Source organism: Harpia harpyja, chromosome W (genome assembly GCF_026419915.1).
Source record: "Harpia harpyja isolate bHarHar1 chromosome W, bHarHar1 primary haplotype, whole genome shotgun sequence".
NCBI lineage: Eukaryota > Metazoa > Chordata > Aves > Accipitriformes > Accipitridae > Harpia > Harpia harpyja.
Window position 1 is genome coordinate 5,871,664 of NC_068968.1, and position 25,975 is coordinate 5,897,638.

At 48.4% G+C, this 25,975-nt stretch overlaps 1 protein-coding gene across 6 annotated transcripts in view; it reads right to left on the reverse strand.

Moving 5' to 3' along the window:
* Positions 1–1,748: 1,748 nt before the first annotated feature.
* The window catches only part of LOC128136105 (nuclear factor interleukin-3-regulated protein-like), a 264,047-nt gene continuing 239,820 nt past the window's right edge, over positions 1,749–25,975 (reverse strand). For 5 of the 6 annotated variants that reach the window (XM_052775231.1, XM_052775228.1, XM_052775232.1 and 2 more), the window contains one exon: positions 1,749–2,006. In XM_052775231.1, coding sequence (XP_052631191.1) covers positions 1,802–2,006 — 205 coding nt within the window. In that variant the 3' untranslated portion in view covers positions 1,749–1,801. The remainder of the gene's footprint in view (positions 2,007–25,975) is intronic. The other variant, XM_052775229.1, reaches the window with a different exon arrangement.

Consider the following 25,975-nt stretch of genomic DNA (forward strand, 5'->3'; position numbering starts at 1 on the left):
AAGTGGGGGGCAGGGATTCGCCGCTCGGGGGACTGGCTGGGTGTCGGTCGGCGGGTGGTGAGCAATTGCACTGCGTATCATTTGTACATTCCAATCCTTTCATTATTGCTGTTGTCATTTTATTAGTGTTATCATTATCATTATTAGTTTCTTCTTTTCTGTTCTATTAAACCGTTCTTATCTCAACCCACGGGTTTTGCTTCTTCTCCCGATTTTCTCCCCCATCCCACTGGGTGGGGGGGAGTGAGTGAGCGGCTGCGTGGTGTTTAGTTGCTGGCTGGGGTTAAACCACGACAGTCCTTTTTGGCGCCCAACGTGGGGCACGAAGGGTTGAGATAACGACAAACCTGACCAGAGCTTGTTAAAACAAATTTGTTATAAGCATTCATTATATCGGTCTAATAGTTGCTGGTCATTATGTTGATTTATGTGTTCTTAGAGTTGTTGCTCTGGTTTTTAAAGTTCTGTTATGTATCACCTCGCTTGCTGTATGTAGTCCCTCTTCTGCTGCTTATCATCCGTGGGAGGTGGATTAAGGTTTTCGCTTTGATGTATTGTATAACACTGGTTTATGGTATGATAAAGTCGTCGGCTGTGGGATTAATCCGGTACTTGCACCCAGCATTGTCACCTTTATACTGTGGAAGCCATCTGTGGGAAACTATTAATAATTATACCATTTACCTTTCCTCCTTGGAAAACCAGTCTATGGGTGGGATACCTTTCTTCCCCTCTCCTTTCTCCTTCAGTCCAGTTACAATGGTGTTTGAGAATTTTGAAAAATTTGAATACTCTTGGGATGTTGGGACCAGCACGGTCCTAGCCCTACTGCTAGGAATTAGCATGCTTCTGAATGTGGTTCAGCTCTCATTTAAGGTTAAACAACTATTTAAGAAAATCACCCAGAGATCTGCCCCAAGGCTGGATAATTATGAGTGGCAGGGTGTGTGGGGTAGTATGGGCAAGTACCTAGGAAAGTGGGCACCTCCAGTGTTTTGGAAATTCACCCCTGAACAAGTGCAGAATCCAGAAGAACTAGTAAAATATTTGGAAAAGGTATGCTGTCACCCCGGCAGCTCCAGAGAGATACAAATTACTGCAACGTGCTGGGGCCTGGCCCATGCCTATCGAGCCCTGTTCGACACCACTCAGTACCCTCAAGGGGAAGAGAAGGTCTCTGGACCTAACAACAAAACGATGAGCACTGTGGCTATCCAAACCTCAGCGACAGGCACTGCAGCCCCTCCAGCCTCGGCAATGAGCACGGCAGCTACCCAAACCTCGGCAACGGGCACTGAGGTCCCTCCAGCCCCAGCAACGAGCACAGCAGCTACCCAAACCTTGGCAACAGACACTGCGGTTATCCAAGACCCGGCGAGCGGTACTGCAACTGAACCAGTGGACCAACCTGCACCAGTATCAGTTGCCCCCGTACAGAAAAAGAAATATACAAAAAAATCAGTTCGCTTAGCGAAGGATGAAGGCGAACCAGGGTCATCACGGGAACAGGAGGAAGAGGCAGAACCAGAGGTAATAACCCGGTCCCTATCCTTGAGTGAGCTGCGGGATATGCGAAAAGATTTTGGCCGCCGTATAGGTGAGCATATTATCACCTGGCTCCTCCGATGCTGGGACAATGGGGCTAATAGCTTGGAATTAGAAGGTAGGGAAGCCAAGCAGCTGGGATCGCTTGCCAGGGAAGGTGGCATTGACAAGGCAATTGGAAGAGGGACACAAGCCATCAGCCTCTGGAGGCGACTCCTGTCAAGTGTGAAGGAAAGGTACCCCTTTAAGGAAGATGTTATATGTCAATCAAGCAAGTGGACAACCATGGAAAAAGGTATCCAATATCTGAGGGAATTAGCTGTGCTAGAGACAATTCATCATGATCCGGACAACCCACAATTACCCAAAGATCCAGACGAAGTCCAATGCACACGACCCATGTGGCGGAAGTTTGTACGGAGCGCACCATCGTCCTATGCCAACTCACTGGCAATAATGACCTGGAAAGACGAAGAGGCACCGACAGTGGATGAAGTGGCTCGCCAACTCCGTCAATACGAAGAGAATCTCTCCTCCTCCCTACAAGCCTGCATTTCGGCTGTGGAGAAGCTGTCCGAGGATTTCCAGCAATTCAAAGAGGAGATGTCCTGTTGCCCACCTGTAAGGACCAATGTCTCAGCTATTAGGAGTGAGCGCTCCTCTGCCCAAGAGAAAGAATATAGAAGGTACACACCGCGAGGTGCCCTGTGGTTTTACTTATGTGATCATGGAGAGGACATGAGGAAATGGGATGGAAAACCTACCTCGGTCCTAAATGCACGGGTACGTGAGCTGCGAGGAAAAAACACCACAAAAGGGGATTCTACCAGGAAAAATGCCGCTCCGGTTTCCAAACAGAGTAGAAGGGCTGATCTTATTTCTGATCCTCTTGAAGGGACTTCTGAGCCAATTTTACGAGAAGTGAATACTGGATACTCTGACCAGAATTAGAGGGGCCCTGCCTCCAGCCAGGTGGAGGAAAGGGATAACCGGGTCTATTGGACTGTGTGGATTCGATGGCCTGGCACGTTAGACCCACAGGAGTATAAGGCTCTAGTAGACACCGGCGCACAGTGTACTTTAATGCCATCAAGTTATGAAGGGGCAGAACCCATTTCTATTTCTGGTGTGACAGGGGGATCCCAAGAGTTAACTGTATTGGAAGCTGAAGTAAGCCTAACTGGGAATGAATGGCAGAAACACCCCATTGTGACTGGTCCAGAGGCTCCGTGCATCCTTGGCATAGACTATCTCAGGAGAGGGTATTTTAAGGACCCAAAGGGGTATCGATGGGCTTTTGGTATAGCTGCCTTGGAGACGGAGGGCACGGAACAGCTGTCTACCCTGCCTGGTCTCTCTCAAGACCCTTCGATTGTGGGGTTGCTGAGGGTTGAAGAACAACAAGTACCAATTGCTACCACGACGGTGCACCGGCGGCAATATCGCACCAACCGAGACTCTCTGATTCCCATCCACAAGTTGATTCGCCAACTGGAGAGCCAAGGAGTGATCAGCAAAACTCGCTCACCTTTTAATAGTCCCATATGGCCCGTGCGAAAGTCTAATGGGGAGTGGAGACTAACAGTTGACTATCGCGGCCTGAATGAAGTTACGCCACCGCTGAGTGCTGCCGTTCCAGATATGCTAGAACTTCAATACGAACTAGAGTCAAAGGCAGCCAAGTGGTATGCTACAATTGACATTGCTAATGCGTTTTTCTCAATCCCTCTGGCAGCAGAGTGTCGTCCACAATTTGCCTTTACTTGGAGGGGTGTCCAGTACACTTGGAATCGACTGCCCCAGGGGTGGAAACACAGCCCCACCATTTGCCATGGACTAATCCAGACTGCACTGGAAAAAGGTGAAGCTCCGGAACACCTGCAATACATTGATGACATCATCGTATGGGGCAACACGGCAGAAGAAGTCTTTGAGAAAGGGAAGAAAATAATCCAAATCCTTCTGAAAGCTGGTTTTGCCATAAAAGAAGGTAAGGTCAAGGGACCTGCACGGGAGATCCAGTTTTTAGGAATAAAATGGCAAGATGGGCGTCGTCAGATCCCAATGGATGTGATTAACAAAATAGCAGCTATGTCTCCACCAACTAATAAAAAGGAAACACAGGCCTTCTTAGGTGTCGTGGGCTTTTGGAGAATGCATATTCCAAATTACAGTCTGATTGTAAGCCCTCTCTATCAAGTGACCCGAAAGAAGAATGATTTTCAATGGGGCCCTGAGCAACAACAAGCCTTTGAACAAATTAAACGGGAGATTGTTCACGCAGTAGCCCTTGGACCAGTCCGGACAGGACAAGATGTTAAAAATGTGCTCTATACTGCAGCTGGGGAGAATGGCCCTACCTGGAGCCTCTGGCAGAAAGCACCTGGGGAGACCCGAGGCCGACCCCTGGGGTTTTGGAGTCGGGGATACAGAGGATCCGAGGCTCGCTATACTCCAACTGAAAAGGAGATATTGGCAGCATATGAAGGAGTTCAAGCTGCCTCAGAAGTTGTTGGTACTGAAACACAGCTCCTCTTAGCACCCCGACTGCCAGTGCTGGGCTGGATGTTCAAAGGGAGGGTCTCCTCTACACATCACGCGACTGATGCCACGTGGAGTAAGTGGATTGCACTGATCACACAACGGGCTCGCATAGGAAACCCCAGTCGCCCAGGAATTTTGGAAGTGATCACGGACTGGCCAGAAGGCAAAGATTTTGGAATGTCGCCAGAGGAGGAGGTGGCACGTGCTGAAGAGGCCCCGCTGTATAATAAACTGCCAGAAAATGAGAGGCAATATGCCCTGTTCACTGACGGATCCTGTCGCATCGTGGGAAAGCATCGGAGGTGGAAAGCTGCCGTATGGAGTCCTACACGACAAGTTGCAGAAACTGCTGAAGGAGAAGGTGAATCGAGTCAGTTTGCAGAGGTGAAAGCCATCCAGCTAGCATTAGATATTGCTGAAAGAGAAAAGTGGCCAGTGCTCTATCTCTATACTGACTCATGGATGGTGGCAAATGCCCTGTGGGGCTGGCTACAGCAATGGAAGCAGAGCAACTGGCAGCGCAGAGGTAAACCCATCTGGGCTGCCGCACTGTGGCAAGATATTGCATCCCGGCTAGAGAATCTGGTTGTAAAAGTACGTCACGTAGATGCTCACATACCCAAGAGTCGGGCCACTGAAGAACATCAAAACAACCAACAGGTGGATCAGGCTGCCAAGATTGAAGTGGCTCAGGTGGACCTGGACTGGCAACATAAGGGTGAGCTATTTATGGCTCGGTGGGCCCATGATGCTTCAGGCCATCAGGGAAGAGATGCAACATATAGATGGGCTCGTGACCGAGGGGTGGACTTGACCATGGACACTATTGCACAGGTTATCCATGAATGTGAAACATGTGCTGCAATTAAGCAAGCCAAGCGGTTAAAGCCCCTGTGGTATGGAGGGCGATGGCTGAAATATAAATATGGAGAAGCCTGGCAGATTGACTATATCACACTCCCACAAACTCGCCAAGGCAAGCGCTATGTGCTCACGATGGTGGAAGCAACCACTGGATGGCTGGAAACATATTCTGTGCCCCATGCCACCGCCCGGAACACTATCCTGGGCCTAGAAAAGCAAGTCTTGTGGCGACATGGCACCCCAGAACGAATTGAGTCAGACAACGGGACTCATTTCCGAAACAACCTCATAGACACCTGGGCCAAAGAGCATGGCATTGAGTGGGTGTATCATATCCCCTATCATGCACCAGCCTCTGGGAAAATTGAGCGATACAATGGACTGTTAAAGACTACATTGAGAGCAATGGGGGGTGGAACTTTCAAACATTGGGATACACATTTAGCAAAAGCCACCTGGTTAGTCAACACCAGAGGATCTGCCAATCGGGGTGGCCCTGCCCAGTCGGAATTTTTACATACTGTAGAAGGGGATAAAGTCCCTGTAGTGCACATAAAAAATATGTTAGGGAAGACAGTCTGGGTTACTCCTGCCTCAGGCAAAGGTAAACCCATTCGTGGGATTGCTTTTGCTCAAGGGCCTGGGTGCACTTGGTGGGTGATGCGAAAAGATGGGGAAGTCCGATGTGTGCCTCAAGGGGATTTAATTTTAGGTGAGAACAGCCAGAATTAAACTGTATATTAGTTGCTATATAACCCTGCTACTGTATATTATCCTTACTATAATTATGTGCTATATCCATAGTACTATAGTAAGAATCACTTAGATCAAGCAAGAAAAGAACTGTGATAAAACTGAGCAAAGCGCAGTAGTGATGGAACCAGAACTGACTCCAGCATGCAACAATCCAACGGTGCACACCATCCTCCTGCTGCGCCAAATGTCACCTGCTTGTCACACTGCACTGAAGCCCAATTCTGCTCTACCGACTGAGAGGACTTTGCACCATCCCTCCTGCCCAGAAAGACTGGTATGACAGATGGAGCCCAGAGTCGGAAACTAAATGAACTCAATGAACATTTTATGAACATGACCCATGAACTAAAGGAATGATATCTCTGTGTGTGTATACATATATATATATATCATTGCTCATATGTCTTAAAGGGATGGAAAAGTGATGATTGATCAGGATGTAACTAAAGGTATGGGAACTGTGCATGACGTCAATGGTATAGAATAAGGGGTGGATACTGTCCTGGTTTCAGCTGGGATAGAGTTAACTGTCTTCCTAGTAGCTGGTACAGTGCTATGTTTTGAGTTCAGAGCGAAGAATGTTGATAACACTGATGTTTTCAGTTGTTGCTCAGTAGTGTTTAGACTAATGTCAAGGATTTTTCAGCTTCTCATGCCCAGCCAGTGAGAAAGCTGGAGGGGCACAAGAAGTTGGCACAGGACACAGCCAGGGCACCTGACCCAAACTGGCCAACGGTGTATTCCATACCATGTGACGTCCCATCCAGTACAGAAACGGGGAAGTGGGGGGCAGGGATTCGCCGCTCGGGGGACTGGCTGGGTGTCGGTCGGCGGGTGGTGAGCAATTGCACTGCGTATCATTTGTACATTCCAATCCTTTCATTATTGCTGTTGTCATTTTATTAGTGTTATCATTATCATTATTAGTTTCTTCTTTTCTGTTCTATTAAACCGTTCTTATCTCAACCCACGGGTTTTGCTTCTTCTCCCGATTTTCTCCCCCATCCCACTGGGTGGGGGGGAGTGAGTGAGCGGCTGCGTGGTGTTTAGTTGCTGGCTGGGGTTAAACCACGACAACCCCTAACATCGGCACGCTGCCCCCAGGCTCATCTCTGGTGCACCTAGTTTTATCCCTTGCCCCCTTCGAACCTAGTTTAAAGCCCTTTCTATGAGCCCTGCCATCTCATGAGCAAGGATTCTCTTACCCCTTTGAGACAGATGGACACCATCTGTCGCTAGCAAGCCCAGTGCTGTGTAAGTCTCCCCATGATCAAAAAACCCAAAATTCCACCTATGGCACCAGCCTCTGAGCCACGTATTGACCAGGTGTGTTTTCCTGTTCCTTTCAGTGTATTTCCCTGCCACTGAAGGGATTGAGGAAAACACTACCTGTGCTCCCGATCTTTCTACTAATCGTCCCAGTGCCCTGAAATCCCTTTTGATTGCTATTAGCACACTCTAGAAAGGAGCACAACTTCAGTCATTCACTCAGAAGACTACTGATTTCAGTATTTGTCATTCACTCAGAATGACTCACACACTTTTATCATTCACTCATAAGAATACTGCTTTCAAAGAGGACAGAATTTTGTGCGTATTTCATTGCATTAGAAGATAAAATTGGAAAGAGCATGAAAAAAGCTAAAGCTCTTCCTTAGCAAAAAATTCCTGGCTCTTATACAATGCTTTTTCTCCATAAGTCTCAAAGCACTTTGCAAAAAGGATAGCATCATTATCTTAACTTCACAGATGGTGAAACTGAGGCACAAAGAGGTGAAGCAACTTTAACAGAGGTTACTCAGCAGGCTAGTGACGGACCCAGGAATAAAACCAGATCTTCCTGAGTCCCAGTCCAGTGCTCTGTCTATGTTTGGTCAGATTGCCTCTTCATATTCTTATATTCTTCATATTCAGTCTGTCAATAGATCAAACTATTTCCAGATGAGGGATGCAATGCATTTAAAAGCACAATGTTTAGTAAGACTTTTATATATGTTTATACATTTACTCTAGTTGTAAGCAAATGTTTGAAGATTTTAATCTTTACAGTTTTGGATTCCAGTAGCAAAACTGGAAAATTAAGAGTGAACACACTTAGGGAATAATGGGGCATACACGGAGGTCAGCAGTATAGAGGTCTCCAGCTGATGCCAATGGACCAGTGCCAAAGGCCACATATGGCACATGTCTAAGCAGAAGCAGCCTGCATGGAATAAGGGTACAGAAACTCAAACAAAAAAGGCCATATAAATACAAAGATCCTTATAGTATTACTTTCACTGGAGGAATTATCTACATGATGAGGAATCCTGCCGTGTAGTATTAATTCTCTTTACATCATTGAGCCTGTGATTTTATAGAACGTTATCGGACTTCTAACTAACTTTTGCTGAAGAATAAATCTGAGTTTTAACACCTGTTGGATTTGGTTAGTCGTGCATCCGTAACATCTTGGCGTAGTCGGCAGGATGGTGTTAATGGAGGAATTATCACAGAGGCACGGCTGCAGCCCTTCTCCCCCAGGTCTGGACTGGGCGAAGGAGAAGTGGTCCGACCCAGCAGCAGTCGTGGAGAGAGTAGAACTATGCCGCAGAACTTGTTGAGATGGCAAAGGCAGTGTGTGTGCCCTCCTGGGCGCCTGCTTGATTCAAGCACAGAACCGAAAGAGTGATTCTGCTAAAAGGCAAGGGGAAATAGATTGTCTGAAAGTGGACTTGGAGGAAAGGGACGTGCGGCCCCTTATTGAAACAGAAGGGCACGCGGGTCCGCACGGTGGGAGCCCCCGGAGCGCTGTTTGTACGGCCCCTTGGTTGGGACCCGAACTCGGCGAGTTGCAAGCTAAGTTTTCGCGCAAGCCGGGCGAAACCGAACCTGAGTATTTGTGGAGAGTTTCTCTAACGGGGGAGGATTGGATACTGTTGAGTGATGATGAAGCGAGAGGTTACTGGGGACCGGGAGTGTTTCTGAGGGCTGGACCGGCAAGTGATCAGTCGATAACGTCCCGAGTAGCTTACTGGGCTGGGGGTGCGGACCCCAAGGAGAGAGGAGAATCCGTTACTATCCAGGAAAAGGGACTGTCGGAGTTAACGGAGGGCAGCAGGAAGGTCCGCCCAGCCGGTTGTAAACCCCGCCCCGAGCGGTCTCGAACTCGGGGGCCGTCGGGTCGGAACTACGATCCCGGAAGGGACGCTCTCTGGCGGAAGGCACCGGCACTGGGGGCAGCCCGAGCCGTGCTGCACGGGCAGTCCGCCGGCGGCATCCGGGGGTGGGATTGCTGGAGGGGAAAGCTAGAGACCAAAGGGAAGCGGCAGCAACCCCGCCCCCTCGGGAAGAGAAACGGGACCCTTTCGCGGCACTGCGAGAGGGACTGGAAGGGCTAAAAAACTAGGAGCTGCGGTTTGGGGTTCAGGCCGCCCAGTCCGCATGGTAAATACTTGCCAATGGTGTGCCGATAAAGAGCCTTATATACACATTCCTGTGGGCCCAAAACAGATAAGTTTGGAATTCTTAATCGATACAGGAGCCCAGATTAGTGTTTTAAATGAGCAACAAGCTAGTGAGCTGGGAATTAGGCCATCAAGAAAGACTATAAACATTAGAGGAGTAACAGGGGTGACAGAAAAATGCCCCATAGCTCAAACCCAACTTTGGCTACCGGGGAGGAAAAAGAATGACAGCTGTGGAGGTGGCTTTAAGCCCCTATGAGGGAAATATACTGGGATTTGATGTGCTGGCAGGCAGACAATGGTATCTACCCAATGGTAGGGTGTGGAGCATTGGGGGCAGGGAGGCAGAGGCTATTCATGTGAGAACATTGCAGGTTGCTCCTGCACTACCGCAATCTAAGGTAACCCGTGTCCCTCAATACCCACTTCCAGCCGTGGCCAAACGGGGCATTTCGGAAGTAATTAATGATCTGGAGAAAAGAGAGATCATCAGTTGCACACATTCTCCTTATAATTCTCCTGTTTGGCCAGTCCGTAAATCAGATGGAAGGTGGCGACTAACAATTGATTACAGAAGATTGAATAGTAATACCCCACCATTAATTTCTGCCGTCCCAAGTATCACCTCAGTGATAACAGCAATACAGGCTGCAGCCCACCCATGGATGGCTGCTTTAGATGTCAAAGTTATGGGTTTTTTTATAGTTCCCCTAAGGGAAGAGGACAAACCCCAGTTTGCCTTCACTTGGGACGGGACCCAATACACCTTTAATCGACTTCCCCAGGGATACAAGCACTCCCCTACTATCACTCACAATGCTTTAGCCAAGCTCCTTGATGCTGTGGAGGTACCCCCAGGTGTCCACATATATCAATATATAGATGATATCCTAGTTGGTGGGGACAACAAGGAACAGGTAGGACAAGTGGCTGAGGCCATCTGGAATCTGTTAGTCAAGAATGGGCTATTGGAGAAAACATATACCAGGGTTTTCGGTGATTGGCCGCCCTCTTTATGACTTGCTCCGAAAAAACAGAAAATGGGATTGGACTTTGCAACATACAGAAGCCCTCACCACTCTGAAAGATGAGCTTAAGGCTTATCAGAGACTAGGTCCATTGCACCCACGAGATCCTTTAAGGGTGGAATGGGGATTTGCTGAACATGCCTCATACTGTGGCGTGTTTCAAAAGGGGCCACAGGGACCAGCTAGACCATTATTATTCTCCTCCACTGCATTCAAAGAAACGGAGCGACGATATTCAGATTGGGAAAAGGGGGTCCTCTCCCTCACTAGAGCAGTTAAAGAGGCTGAAAAGCTGCGTGCCTCACAGGATGTTATAGTACAGGGTCCTTTCCCTCTCTTAAATTCAATCCTCAATGGGTCGCCTCCTCCGGAGGGAGTAGCCCAAAAGGCCACAGTAAGGGAATGGTATGCATACCTAGAAGGGATAAGCCAATTGCTTCCACTAAAGGAGGGTCCAACTAAGGTTTTCAAATTACAGCAACCTGTAAACCCTGACCCAGCCTTGCTGGGTCAACCGTATAAACCTTCTCCGATTGAGGAGGCACCCGAATTCATGGCAGGCTCAGATGTGCAGGGAGTGTGGTTCACAGATGCATCTGCCTGTCAAGTGGGATCAGAGTGGCAATATAAAGCAGTGGTGTTGGAGATTGGTACTGGGAAGACAGTCGAAGAAGAGGGTGAAGGTAGTGCACAAGTAGGAGAACTACGGGCTTTATTACTGGCCGTAGAGAATGGTGCTACCATCGTCTATACTGACTCTTATGCAACCTTTAAGGGTGCTACAGAGTGGATATGTCAGTGGGAATCTAGTAAGTGGGAAGTAGGTCATGCAAAAGTGCGGAGGACAGAGGACTGGCAACGTCTCCTGGCAATAGGGAGATCCTGACCTTTAAAGGTGGGATGGGTGAAGGGACATGCTTGGGATGGAACCCCAGCTGCGAAATGGAATCAGCAGGTGGACCACCTGGCCCAAATCAGGATGGTCACCAGTGAGAAGGAAGATTGGGATAGACTAGCAGAATGGTTGCATATCAAACGAAGCCACTCAGGGAAAGCAGATCTCTATTATGAATGCCGATCTTGGGGTTGGCCAGTGTCTATGAAAACCTGTGAAGCAATTCTTACAGCTTGCCCACAATGCCGAATAAGGCTTAAAGCTAATCACCCAAGCCAAGCTCTGGCCCAGCATATCAGACAAGGCAAGGCTCTTTGGAGCATGTGGCAGGTTGATTACATTGGTCTTCTGAGACCATCTCATGGGAGTGGAAAGACTCACCACATCAGTGCCCGGTGGATAATCCCGGACTTCTAACCCTGTGACCCGGTTTTAAGACCGAGGCCTAGTTTGTGCTTTTTTACAGGACCATGAAGGAACAAGTCATTCCAGTCCTTTTGCTGACAGTGATGACGGTGACAGGCGTGGATGGTGAAGATCTGGATGATAATGTCGTGGCAAAATGATGGACATTAATATATCGCGAGTCCTTGACCTCGCATGAGAGCAATGTAACAATTATAGTTGGAGGTTCAGATTGGATGGGGGAGGAGGTTATACTCATGTTGTTTATAGTTGGTCACCAAGTGCAGTAAATACTAGTTCAGTATGAAACACCAGATGTGACTATATCCTCCAACTAACCCATGGGATCATGGGGTGGAGTTGGGATGGTACTACGCTATGCCCTGAAATTCCATGGGGGCAACTGTGTATGGTACTCGAGGAACATCAATAGGGCACCCTAGAACTGAGTTTACAGCTATCAACCTTAGCCAACGCTACATCTAACAATTCGGGGACTCTCAAACAATCGGTTATAACATATTGGTAAAATGACCATCAAAAATTGGGCTGTATTGGATTAGATGCCAAAGAAAGAGAAGGGTATATGTAAAGTTTTGAACATGTCAATGGACAGCTGCTGTGTTCACTCCAAATGTGTCAATGTGGCTTCAAGACTAAATCAACGAGAGAATACGGCAAGAGACTCGGAGGCAATTGCTTCTGCACCAGGGACCAACTGGTTGGGAAAAGTTTTGATATGTTCAGATTTTCTTTCACGGGGTGGGCGACCAGCCTTCTCTAATCTTTAATAATGCTTGTAGTTATGATTACTGTAATCTATATTGCAATAAGTTCTATCAAATGCTTGGTAGTGAAGCCTGTACTGACGGTTAAGTATACTCCTTTAAACTGTCCATACACTGGATATTCCACTTTAGTTCTAGACCAGAAGGGGACGATGACCCACAATGAGCGTCAAACTCACCAAACTGCACCCCCTTTTAACTTTGGAGGCAAGAGGTGACTGTACCACCACTCCAAAGAAACCAGTCGAATCATGACTGTGGTCACGGGGTGGATTGTGGCAGTACATCCCGCCCCGCCCCCCATCTTGCCAGCAGGAAACGAAACTTCTCCAGGAAGGGAGAAGGGGAAGGAAACCCTGGAGGCTGCAGGTTGAAATTTGAACTGGCCAATCGAGATGCACCAGGTACACCGAGGTGACCCTCCTGGCCAATAGAATTAAATGACCACAGGTCAGATTCGACAGGGGTATAAACGGGGTCCCGCCGGAGGACACGTTGGCAGTCCTCCTCGGAGCAGCGGGTCTGCAGTCGGGGACTCCCCCTCGGGCCAGGGCACCGCCCGAGGTAGCTCCTCGAGGGAGAGAGCCCTCAGCTTTTAGGTGAGTGATACGCGCGTTTTGAGCCATCGCTTTCAATCTTGGGAATTCTTAAGTCAGCCGTGTAGTATTAATTCTCTTTACATCATTGAGCCTGTGGTTTTATTAGATGTTACCGGACTTCTAACTAACTTTTGCTGAAGAATAAATCTGAGTTTTAACACCTGTTGGATTTGGTTAGTCGTGCATCCGTAACAGTAGAATACAGGGGATTTGAATTAGACTCAAAGGTTATGACTGTAATGGTATTACAGGCTGAAATTTGTCCCTTGACTTTAGTGGAAGGTTCCAGATGGCAAGTGAAGAGTAATTGTGTGGCAAAGGTGGAAATAAAACAAGTAAACACCTGTTGTCAAGCTTAAGCACCATTTCCTTTAGTTCCCAGTTGATCCCTCTCCTGTTACGTAATAAGCCATGAATTATTTCATGGACTTGCATTTATCAAAGCAAGGCCAGTACAGAAGCCATATTGTTCGTGGACAACAGACTTGAAAGAGAACATTTTTTTTACCCTTGCATTGTCATTGTAGTTTATACTACTAGATTTTACATATCTTACATATGTGTGAGCTGGTTTAAAAATATTTGTTTTGCTACTGCTTATACAAACTTTTTTTTTAAATACAAAAAAACACCAGTAAGGTAAATAAGTGTCATGGTTTAACCCCAGCCGGCAACTAAGCACCACAGAGCCGCTCGCTCAACCCCCCCTGGTGGGACGCGGGAGAGAATCAGAGCAGTAAAAGTGAGAAAACTCATGGGTTGAGATAAAGACAGTTTAATAGGTAAAGCGAAAGCTGTGCACACATGTGTGGGAATGAGTGGCAGAAACACCCCATTGTGACTGGCCCAGAGGCCCCGTGCATCCTTGGCATAGACTACCTCAGGAGAGGGTATTTCAAGGACCCAAAGGGCTATTGGTGGGCTTTTGGTATAGCTGCCTTGGAGATGGAGGGAATTAAACAGCTGTCTACCCTGCCTGGTCTCTCTCAAGACCCTTTGACAGTGGGGTTGCTGAGGGCTGAAGAACAAGTGCCAATTGCTACCAGGACGGTGCACCGGCAGCAATATTGCACCAACTGAGACTCCCTGATTCCCATCCATAAGTTGATTCGTCAACTGGAGAGCCAAGGAGTGATCAGCAAAACTCGCTCACCCTTTAATAGTCCCATATGGCCAGTGCGAAAGCGTAATGGAGAGTGGAGGCTAACAGTTGACTATCGTGGCCTGAATGAAGTCACGCTGCCACTGAGTGCTGCCGTGCCGGACATGCTAGAACTTCAATACGAACTGGAGTCAAAGGCAGCCAAGTGGTACGCCACAATTGACATCGCTAATGCGTTTTTCTCAATCCCTTTGGCAGCAGAGTGCAGGCCACACAGTTTGCTTTCACTTGGAGGGGCATCCAGTACACCTGGAATCGACTGCCCCAGGGGTGGAAACACAGCCCCACCATTTGCCATGGACTAATCCAGACTGCACTGGAAAAAGGGTGAAGCTGTGGAACACCTGCAATACATTGATGACATCATTGCATGGGGTGACACAGCAGAAGAAGTTTTTGAGAAAGAAAATAATCCAAATCCTTCTGAAAGCCGGTTTTGCCATAAAAGAAAGTAAGGTCAAGTGACCTGCACAGGAGATCCAGTTTTTAGGAATAAAATGGCAGGATGGACGCCGTCATGTGCCTATGGATGTGGTCAACAAAATAGCAGCTATGTAAACCCATCTGGGCTGCCGCACTGTGGCAAGATATTGCATCCCGGCTAGAGAATCTGGTTGTAAAAGTACGTCACGTAGATGCTCACGTACCCCAGAGTCGGGCCACTGAAGAACATCCAAACAACCAGCAGGTGGATCAGGCTGCCAAGATTGAAGTGGCCCAGGTGGACCTGGACTGGCAACATAAGGGTGAGCTATTTATGGCTCTGTGGGCCCATGATGCTTCAGGCCATCAGGGAAGAGATGCAACATATAGATGGGCTCGTGATCGAGGGGTGGACTTGACCACGGACACTGTCACGCAGGTTATCCATGAATGTGAAACGTGCTTGTCCTGAGTTCAGCTGGGATAGAGTTATTTTTCACAGGAACCTGGGAGGGGGCACAGCTGGGACAGCTGACCTGAACTAGCCAAGGAGCTATTCCATACCATGTGCCATCATGCTCAGTATATAAATGGGGAGCTGGCTGGGGGGGAGGCTCTCGGCTTTCAGTGGGGGAAGTGGCGGAGCGTTGGGTTCTGGGTGGTGAGCAGTTGCACTGTGCATCACTCGTTTTGTATGTTCTTTTTATTAGTACCGTTGTTGTTGCTGTAACTTCTCTTTTTGTGTTGTCCCAGTAAATTGTCCTTATCTCAACCCACGAGGTTCCGTTTTTTTTTCTTTTCTCCTTTCTGATTTCTCCTCCCCATCCCACTGGAGAGGGGCGGGGAGGAGTGAGCGAGCGGCTGCGTGGTCCTTTGTTATTGGCTGGGCTGAAACCACGACAGTGCTGCAATTAAGCAAGCCAAGCAGTTAAAGCCCCTGCGGCATGGAGGGCGATGGCTGAAATATAAATATGGGGAGGCTTGGCAGGTTGACTATATCACACTCCCACAAACCCGCCAAGGCAAGCACCACGTGCTTACAGTGGTGGAAGCAACCACTCGATGGCTGGAAACATATTCTGTACCCCATGCCACTGCCCAGAACACTATCCTGGGCCTTGAAAAACAAGTCTTATGGTGACACAGTACCCCAGAAAGAATTAAGTCAGACAACGAGACTCATTTCCGAAACAACCTCATAGACACCTGGGCCAAAGAGCATGGCACTGAGTGGGTGTATCACATCCCCTATCATGCACCAGCCTCTGGGAAAATCGAACGATACAATGGACTGTTAAAGACTACATTGAGAGCAATGGGGGGTGGAACCGTCAAACATTGGGATACACATTTAGCAAAAGCCATCTGGTTAGTCAACACCAGAGGATCTGCCAATCGGGGTGGCCCTGCCCAGTCAGAACTTTTACGTACTGTAGAAGGGGATAAAGTCCCTGTAGTGCACATAAAAAATATGTTAGGGAAGACAGTCTGGGTTGCTCCTGCCTCAGGCAAAGGTAAACCCATGTGATGGGTTAACCCTGGCTGGACGCCAGGTGCCCACCAGAGCCGTTCTATCACTCCCCCTCCTTCTCAGCTGGACAGGGGAGAGAAAAATATAACAAAGAGCTTGTGGGTCGAGATAAGGATAGGAGAGATCACTGACCAATTACCGTCACGGGCAAAACAGACTCAGTTTGGGGAAAATTAACTCGATTTATTACAAATCAACCGGAGTAGGGTAATGAGAAATAAAACCAAATCTCAGAACACCTTCCCTCCACCCCTCCCTTCTTCCCGGGCACAACTTCACTCCCGGATTCTCTACCAACCCCCCCCCAGCGGCACAGGGGGACGGGGAATGGGGTTTACGGTCAGTTCATCACACGTTATTTTCTGCCGCTTCATCCTCCTCGGGGGGAGGACTCATCACACTCTTCCCCTGCTCCAGCGTGGGGTCCCACCCACGGGAGACAGTCCTCCACGAACTTCTCCAACGTGGGTCCTTCCCACGGGCTGCAGTTCTTCACAAACTGCTCCAGCATGGGTCCCTTCCACGGTGTGCAGTCCTTCAGGCACAGACTGCTCCAGCGTGGGCCCCCCGCGGGGTCACAAGTCCTGCCAGAAAACCTGCTCCGTGGGCTCCTCTCTCCACAGATCCGCAGGTCCTGCCAGGAGCCTGCTCCAGCACGGGGTTCCCACGGGGTCACAGCCTCCTTCGGGAACCCACCTGCTCTGGCGTGGGGTCCTCCACGGGCTGCAGGTGGATATCTGCTCCACCGTGGACCTCCATGGACTGCAGGGGGACAGCCTGCCTCACCATGGTCTTCACCACGGGCTGCAGGGGAATCTCTGCTCCGGTGCCTGGAGCACCTCCTCCCCCTCCTTCTTCACTGACCTTGGTGTCCGCAGGGTTGTTTCTCTTACATGTTCTCACTCCTCTCTCCGGCTGCCGAATACCGTCTGTCCCAACTTTTTTTCCTTCTTAAAAATGTTATCACAGAGGCGTTACCACTACCACTGATTGGCTCGGCCTTGGCCGGCAGCGGGTCCGTCTTAGAGCCGGCTGGTATGGGCTCTCTCGAACACAGGGGAAGCTTCCAGCAGCTTCTTACAGAAGCCACCCCTGTAACCCCCCCCGCTACCAAAACCTTGCCACACAAAGCCAATACAACCCATTCCTGGGATTGCTTTTGCTCAAGGACCTGGGTGCGCTTGGTGGGTGATGCGAAAAGATGGGGAAGTACGATGTGTGCCTCAAGGGGATTTGATTTTAGGTGAGAATAGCCAGTGAATTAAATTGTATGATGTTAGGTGCTATATAACCCTGCCACTGTATGTTATCATTACTATAATTGTTATATGCTATATCAAGGGTATTACAGTAAGAATCACTTAGATCAAGCAAGAATGAACTTTGATAAAACCGAGCGACGCGCAGTAGTGATGGAAGCAGAACTGCCTTCAGCACGTAACAATCCAACATTACACACCACCCTCCTGCTGCACCCAATGTCACCTGCTCGCCACACCGCACCGAAGCCCGATCCTGCTCTACCGACTGAGAGGACTTCGCGCCATCCCTCCTGCCCAGAAAGACTGGTATGACAGATGGAGCCCAGAGTCATGGACTAAATGAACTCAACGGACATTTTATAGGGATGGCCCATAGACTAAGGGAATGATATCTGTGTGTGTGTGTGTATATATATATCTATCTCAAAGGACAGGAAAGGTGATGGTCATTAATTGGGATGTATTGGAAAGTATAGGACCTGAGCATGATATAAATCATATAGAATAAGGGCTGGATACTGTCCTGGTTTCGGCTGTGCGATAGAGTTAATTTTCTTTCCAGTAGCTGGTATCGTGTCATGTTTTGGATTTAGTATGAGAAGAATGTTGATAACACACTGATGTTTTCAGTTGTTGCTAAGTAGTGTTTAGACCAAGTCAAGGATTTTTCAGCTTCTGATGCCCAGCCAGCAAGAAGGCTGGAGGGGCACAAGAAGTTGGGAGGGGACACAGCCAGGACAGCTGACCCAAAGTGGCCAAAGGGGTATTCCATACCATGTGACATCATGCCTAGTATATAAACTGGGGGGATTTGGCCAGGGGGGGTGGATCGCTGCTCGGGAACTAACTGGGCATCAGTCGGCGAGTGGTGAGCAATTGCATTGTGGATCACTTGTTTTGTATATTTCATTTCTTTTATTATTATTATTATTTTCATTTTATTATTGTTATTATTATCATTATTATTTTCTTCCTTTCTGTTCTATTAAACTGTATTTATCTTTACCCATGAGTTTTACTTTTTTTTCCCGATTCTCTCCCCATCCCACTAGGTGGGGGGGAAGTGAGTGAGCAACTGCGTGGTGCTTAGTTGCTGGCTGGGGTTAAACCACGACAGCTGGTTTTCATACACTGCATGAATCCATTACAGAGCTCACAAAGACTAGGTGATCAGTGAAAGAGTTATACCTGCTTTACTCAGTGTTATAAAAAAAAATTTCATTTACCATCACCAGCCAGAAACTAAGCAACATTGGATAAGAAAATATCGCTATTTACTGCTAATGCATTACCTTTATTAATTGTACAGTACTGTAAATGTACATGACATGCATACATAAATATAAATAACAATACACATCTGTTTAGAATTCATATAAATTATAACAGAAGACAGGTACATAGTCATCATATCACTTTTGCACTTTCAGTGCTGCTTGAGATACCCATTCTTTAAGTCCTCATTTATTGATAAAAAGAGTCAGAAGCATTATTGCTATTATTTTCTGTGTTTAGCCCATATGGTACTGTGCTTTGTGTCTCTATACTGACTCATGGATGGTGGCAAATGTCCTGTGGGGGTGGCTACTGCAATAGAAGCAGACCAACTGGCAAAGCAGAGGTAAACCCATCTGGGCTGCTACATGGTGGCAAGACATCGCTGCCTGGGTGGAAAATATTGCATCATGTAAATGCTCACGTGCCCAAGAACCATGCCACCAAATAACATCAAAACAATGAGCAGGTAGAACAGGCTGCCCGAAATTGAAGTGTCTCAATTGGACCTGGACCGGGAATACAAGGATGAGCTACTCGTAGATCAGTCGGCCCATGAAACATCGGGACATCTAGGGAGACATGCAACATACCGATGGGCTCATGATCAAGGGGTGGACCTGATCATTGAGGTCATAACACAGGTCACCCACGAATATGAAATATGTGTCACAATTAAGTGAGCCATGCAAGTAAAGTCTCCTTGGAACAGAGGGCAGTGGTTGGAAAGACATCCTGTAAGCCATGCCACTGCTCAAAACACCATCCTGGGCCTTGAAAGACAAGTCCTGTGGTGACATGGTACCACCCTAGGAGATGGTGAGAAAAAAAATCAAAAGAAGGCAAAAAGACTCATGGACTCAGATAATGACAGTTTCATAAGAAAAGCAAAAGCTGCACATGCAAGCAAAGCAAAAAGAGGAATTAATTTACTACTTTGTATTGGGTCTGGCTGAGATGGAGTTAATTCTCCCCATAGCAGCCCTCGTAGCGCTGTGCTCTGCATCGGTAGCTAGAAAGGTGTTGATAACACACCAGTGTTTTGGCTACTGCTGAGCAGTGCTGGCACAGCATCAAGGCTGTCTCTCCAACATTTTTGTCCCCCTCAACGGCAGGCTGGGGCAGGGCAAGATCTTGGGAGGGGACATAGCCAGGACAGCTGACCTAAACTAACCAAACAGATATTCCATACCATATGACGTCAGCTCAGATATAAAAGCTAAGTAAAGGGAGACGGAAGGGGGGCATTTTCGTCTTCTGGAGCAACCACTACGCGTACTGAAGCCCTGCTTCTCAGGAAGTGGCCAGACATCGCCTGCTGATGGGAAGCAGAGAATAAAATCTTTTTTTTTCCTTTGCTTTCGCGCACGACCTTTGCTTTCACTTTATTAAACTGTCCTTATCTTGACCCACGAGCCTTTTGTTATATTTTCTCTCCCCTGTCCAGCTGAGGAGGGGGAGTGATAGAGGGGCTTTGGTGGGCACCTGGCGCCCAGCCAGGATCAACCTACCACAGTCCTTTTTGGCGCCCAACGTGGGGCTCGACAACGGCAGTTTTGCATTAAGCATGCTATAGCTATAGTAGTTATTAAGTGGCAAGCTCCTATGCAGGTCACGGAGTTTGTTGGCTGCTTTGCTTATCTCTATTTTGCTGAGCTTGGGAACATGGTAATACAAATAACGGCTATGTGCTTTGCCCTGGCACTGATGGCTTTGCTGTGCTGTGGGAGCTATCTTGTGGAGGAGATGAGGGAATACATCTCCCTCTCCCTTCCTGGCATTGATGTGAACGGTTTTATTATGCAGGTTCCCGAGGTCCTTGTTCACCCTTATGTGAGCTGTTCAATACCAATAATTAATACTGGTGGTATATTATGGGTTTTGTGGAATCTGGTCTCATCCTGGTGTAAGAGAAGACAATTTTTGGGTGAGGCAATACCGAAATGTGCCCTCAAGTGACCGGTCCCTGGGTGGCAGGGTGTACGGAAGGATTTGGGCAGATTCCTAGGACGGTTATCACCTCCCATAACCTGGGACTTTATACCCGAACAGGCAAGCAACCCTGGCAAACTGACGCGCCACCTGATAGAGGGGTGCCTTGCCCACCCCAATGAAAACCAGCAGCTTCTCGCACTGTACTGGGGCCTGGCCTATGCCTACCGAGCCATAGTTCAACACTCTCAGAGGACCACGGTTGAGGCAGGGACCCAAACTGCATCTGAGGACACCATGCTCGAGATAGGGACCCAAACAACAACTACAGTAGTTGCCCAAGTAGTAAAAAAGAAACAGTGGACAAGGAGATCAACGGGTCCATATCGTCGATTAGTAAGGGAAGAAGAAGAAGAGGAAAGGTTTGATATAGAAGCCGGTCCTTCAACAAAGAAATTGGAGGAAGGAGTGAGAGAACTTAGACAGGAAGCGGAAACTACCCGGTCCCTGACGTCCTCAGAACTTCGAGACATGCGGAAAGACTACAGCCGCCAGCCAGGTGAGCGGATTGCTGCCTGGCTGCTCCGATGCTGGGATAACGGGGCCGACAGTCAGCAATTGGAAGGCAAGGAAGCCCAACAGCTGGGATCCCTCGCTAGAAACCGGGGAATTGAGAGAGGAATTGGAAAAGAGGCAGCAATTTGCAGTCTCTGGAGCCGGCTCCTCTCAAGTGTGAGGGCAAGATATCCATTCAAGGAAGATCTTGTGAATTCCTCAGGAAAGTGGACTACCGCAGATGAAGGCATCCAGTACCTGAGAGAGTTAGCAGTGCTGGACGTCATCTACAGTGATCTAGATGATGGGGAGGTCTCCAAAGATCCAGAGGATGTCCTGTGCACATGGACCATGTGGAGAAAGGTGATTCAAGGTGCCCCAGCGTCGTATTCTAACAGCTTGGCAGCAATGTATTGCCCAGATATGGAAACACCAACTGTGGAGAAAGTGTCGTCTTGGCTCCAAAACTTTGAAGAAAATCTCTGTGTCTCCTCATCCCTACAGGACAGTGCCTTGGCTCTTAGGGACGCCCCAAGAAATCAGTCCTCTCCTGCCCTGGCCAGAGGGAAGGGGAGCCCCAGGCGTATGCCATGTGGTGCACTCTGGTTCTTCCTGCGTGACCAAGGGGAGGACATGAGGAAGTGGGATGGTGAACCCACCTTCAAGCTGGAAGCCCGCGTACATGAACTGAGAGGGGAGAGAGCTGTTAAGAAGGGGTCGCCCAAGAAGAAGGCTGTCAGCGTCGTTGCTGCAGAGGCCCAAGAAAGCAATCAGCGATCGTCCAGGCATAGAAGAACTGAAACGACCTCCCTTGACTCTGGTGAGGGGACTTCTGGTCTGGCACCGCAAGGGTCAGACAGTGAATACTCTGATGAGGAACAGCAACAGAGGGTCCCTGCCTTCGGCCAGGAGGAGGAATGGGATGACCGGATATACTGGACTGTGTGGATTCGATGGCCTGGCACATCAGACCCACAGAAGTATAAGGCTTTGGTAGACACTGGTGCACAGTGTACGCTGGTGCCATCAGGGTACAGGGGCACAGAACCCATCTGGATCTCTGGAGTGACAGGGGGATGCCAAGAATTGTCTGTATTGGAGGCTGAGGTGAGCTTAACAGGGGACCAGTGGGAAAAGCACCCCATTGTGACCGGCCCAGAGGCCCCTTGTATCCTTGGCATAGACTACCTCAAGAGAGGGTACTTCAAGGACCCAAAGGGGTACCAATGGGCTTTTGGTGTAGCCACTGTGAACACAGAGAAGATCAAACACCTATCTACCCTGCCTGGCCTCTCGGAAGATCCCTTCATTGTGGGATTGCTGCGAGTTGAAGAACAGCAGGTGCCAATCGCTACCAGGACGGTGCACCGCCGGCAATATCACACAAACCGAGACTACCTGGCTCCCACCCATGAGCTGATTCATCAACTGGAGAGCCAAGGAGTCATCAGCAAGACTCACTCACCTTTTAACAGTCCCATATGGCCAGTGCAAAAGTCTGATGGAGGGTGGAGGTTAACAGTAGGTTATCGCGGCCGGAATGAAGTGACATCACCACTGAGTGCTGCTGTACCAGACATGTTAGAGCTCCAATATGAACTGGCATCAAAGGCAGCCACGTGGTATGCTACAATTGATATTGCCAATGCGTTTTTCTCCATTCCTTTGGCAGCAGAGTGCAGGCCACAGTTTGCTTTCACGTGGAGAGGTGTCCAATACACCTGGAATCGACTGCCCCAGGGGCAGAAGCACAGCCCTACCATTTGTCACGGACTAATCCAAACTGCACTGGAACAGGGCGATGCCCCTGAACATTTACAATACATAGATGAAATCATTGTGTGGGGCAACAAGGCAGAAGTGTTTGAGAAGGGAAAAAGTAATTCAGATTCTTCTGAAAGCTGGTTTTGCCATAAAGAAAAGCAAGGTCAAGGGACCTGCACAGGAGATTCAGTTCTTGGGAATAAAATGGCAGGATGGACACCGCCATGTGCCTATGGATGTGGTTAACAAGATAGCAACTATGTCTCCACCAGCTAACAAGAAGGAAACACAAGCTTTCCTAGGCCTTGTGGGGTTCTGGAGAATGCATATTCCAGGTTATAGTCAGCTTGTGAGCCCTCTCTATCGAGTAACCTGAAAGAAGAACTATTTTGAATGAGGCCCTGAGCAACAACAAGCCTTTGAGCATATCAGACAGGAAATAGCTCGTGCGGTAGCTCTTGGGCCTGTCCAGACAGGACCAGATGTACAAAATGTACTCTACACTGCAGCTGGGGAGCATGGTCTCACCTGGAGCCTCTGGCAGAAAGCACCAGGAGAAACCCGAGGTCGACCATTAGGGTTTTGGAGCCGGGGGTACCGAGGATCAGAAGCCCACTACACCCCGACTGATAAACAGGTACTAGCAGCATATGAGGGGGTTTGAGCTGCTTCAGAAGTTGTTGGTACAGAAGCATATCTCCTCTTGGCACCACGATTGCCCGTGCTACACTGGATGTTCAAAGGAAACATCCCCTCTACACATCATGCAACCAGCGCTACATGGAGTAAGTGGGTAGCATTGATCACGCAATGAGCTCGACTGGGGAAATCCAACCGCCCGGGAATTCTGGAAGAGATCATGGACTGGCCAGAAGGCAGAGATTTTGGAGCATCGCCTGAGGAGGTGGCTCGTGCCCAAGAGGCACCACCATATAATGAGTTATCAGAAGACGAAAGGCGTTATACTTTGTTTACTGATGGATCTGATAGCATATGCCCATACGTTCCGTGTGGTTTGCTCAAATTTTTATGGTTTTAATATTTTGTACCTTCTGTGAAAACTGGTTTGCTGCTAGATAACTGTATAAGTGAGATTTGATAAATGATCATATATTAACATTATGGTTGAATCAATAGACAAAGGGTAGCCGGGGAGGTAATTACAAAAGTGTAGTCAAGTGATTAACTAGTAATTATTCATAAGTTTTGCAGTTCTTTGCTCTTATGACTAGATGTTCCTGTATGCTAGAGGAGAACAATGTTGAAACTGACCACATGTGATTGAAGCTGCGTTAAGCTTCAAGATCAAAGAACAAGGACAAGAACAAAGACTTCAAGGACAGCCAACAAGAACTTCAAATGGGTCGGTGGTCATAAAAGCAGCCCTTCGACTCAAATGAATCCTTCATTTCGTGTGATCAGATGTAGGCAGTACTATGATAGTCAGCTACAATCATTTTTATGTATATGTATACTAATCTGATTAATATGTAATTAGTTATTCTATATAACCTGTTTGTGCTGAAGCTGTGGTATGCACACTAGGTGGAATTATCCCCCGTGCATCCAGCGCTGCAATAAAGAATGCCTGCTTTCTAAAACTCCAAAACGAGTCTTAGAGAGTTTCTTCGACCGGCTTTTCGGTATCAGATCCTGTCATGTGGTAGGGAACCATCAGAAGTGGAAAGCTGCTGTGTGGAGTCCCACACAACAAGTCGTTGAGGCCACTGAAGGAGAAGGTGAGTCAAGTCAGTCTGCAGAAGTGAAAGCCATCCAGATGACCCTAGACATTGCCGAAAGAGAAAAGTGGCCAGTGCTCTATCTCTGTACTGACTCCTGGATGGTGGCTAATGCCCTATGGGGGTGGCTACAGCAGTGGAAGAAGACCAATTGGCAGCGCAGGGGTAAACCCATCTGGGCAGCTGCATTGTGGCAGGACATTGCTGCCCGGGTAGAACACATGGCTCTAAAGGTACGTCATGTAGATGCTCACATGCCCAAAAGCCGCGCCACTGAAGAACATCAAAACAATGAACAGGTAGACAAGGCTGCCAAAATAGAAGTAGCTCAGGTGGACCTGGACTGGGAGCATAAGGGTGAGATATTTGTAGCTTGATGGGCCCACAAAACATCAGGACATCTAGGGAGAGATGCAACATATAGGTGGGCTCATGATCGAGGGGTGGCCCTGACCATGGAGGCCATCACACACGTCATTCATGAATGTGAAACATGTGCTGCAATCAAGCGAGCCACCAGAGTAAAGTCTCCCTGGAACAGAGGGCAGTGGCTGGGTTTTCGATATGGCAAGGCCTGGCAAATTGACTACATTGGACCACTGCCACGAACACACCAAGGCAAGCACTACATACTCACCATGGTGGAAGCAACTACTGGTTGGCTAGAAACATATCCTGTAAACCATGCCGCTGCCCGAAACACCATCTTAGGCCTCGAAAGGCAAATTTTATGGCAACATGGTACCCCAGAAAGAATTGAATCAGACAATGGGACTCATTTCCGAAATAACCTCGTAAGCTCCTGGGCCAAGAAACATGGCATTGAGTGGGTGTACCACATCCCCTATCACCCGCAAGCATCTGGAAAAATTGGGAGATATAATGGACTGTTAAAGACTATGTTGAGAGCGCTAGGCAATGGGGCATGGAAGCATTGGGATACAAATTCAGCAGAAGCCACTTGGCTAGTTAACACCAGAGGATCTGCTAACCGTCCTGGTCCTGCCCAAACAAAACCCCTACATACTGTGGGAGGAGATAAGGTCCCCGTAGTGCATATGGGGAAGTGGCTGGGGAAGGCAGTGTGGATTTCTCCTCCCATGGGAAAAGGCAAACCCATTCGTGGGATTGTCTTTGCTCAAGGACCTGGGTGTACTTGGTGGGTAATGCGGAAGGATAGGGAGTCCCAGTGTGCGCCTCAAGGACATTTAACCTTGGGGGAAAAATAATCTGTGATGCGAGTTGTATGTTGTAGGAAGTACTGTAGCAGGAATGACCTGAACTGCAGAGGAGTGAACTTCGCAAGGAACCAGACGAGTGCAACGTAGACCCAAACCAACCCGGTGTTGGTGCCCAACGATCGAACATACTGCTTCTCCTGTCCTGACCACCCATCTTGATAGATGGGGCCCAAGTCATAACCTGTGTGTGAACATCTGGAGGAGTGGAAGAAGCCCATGGA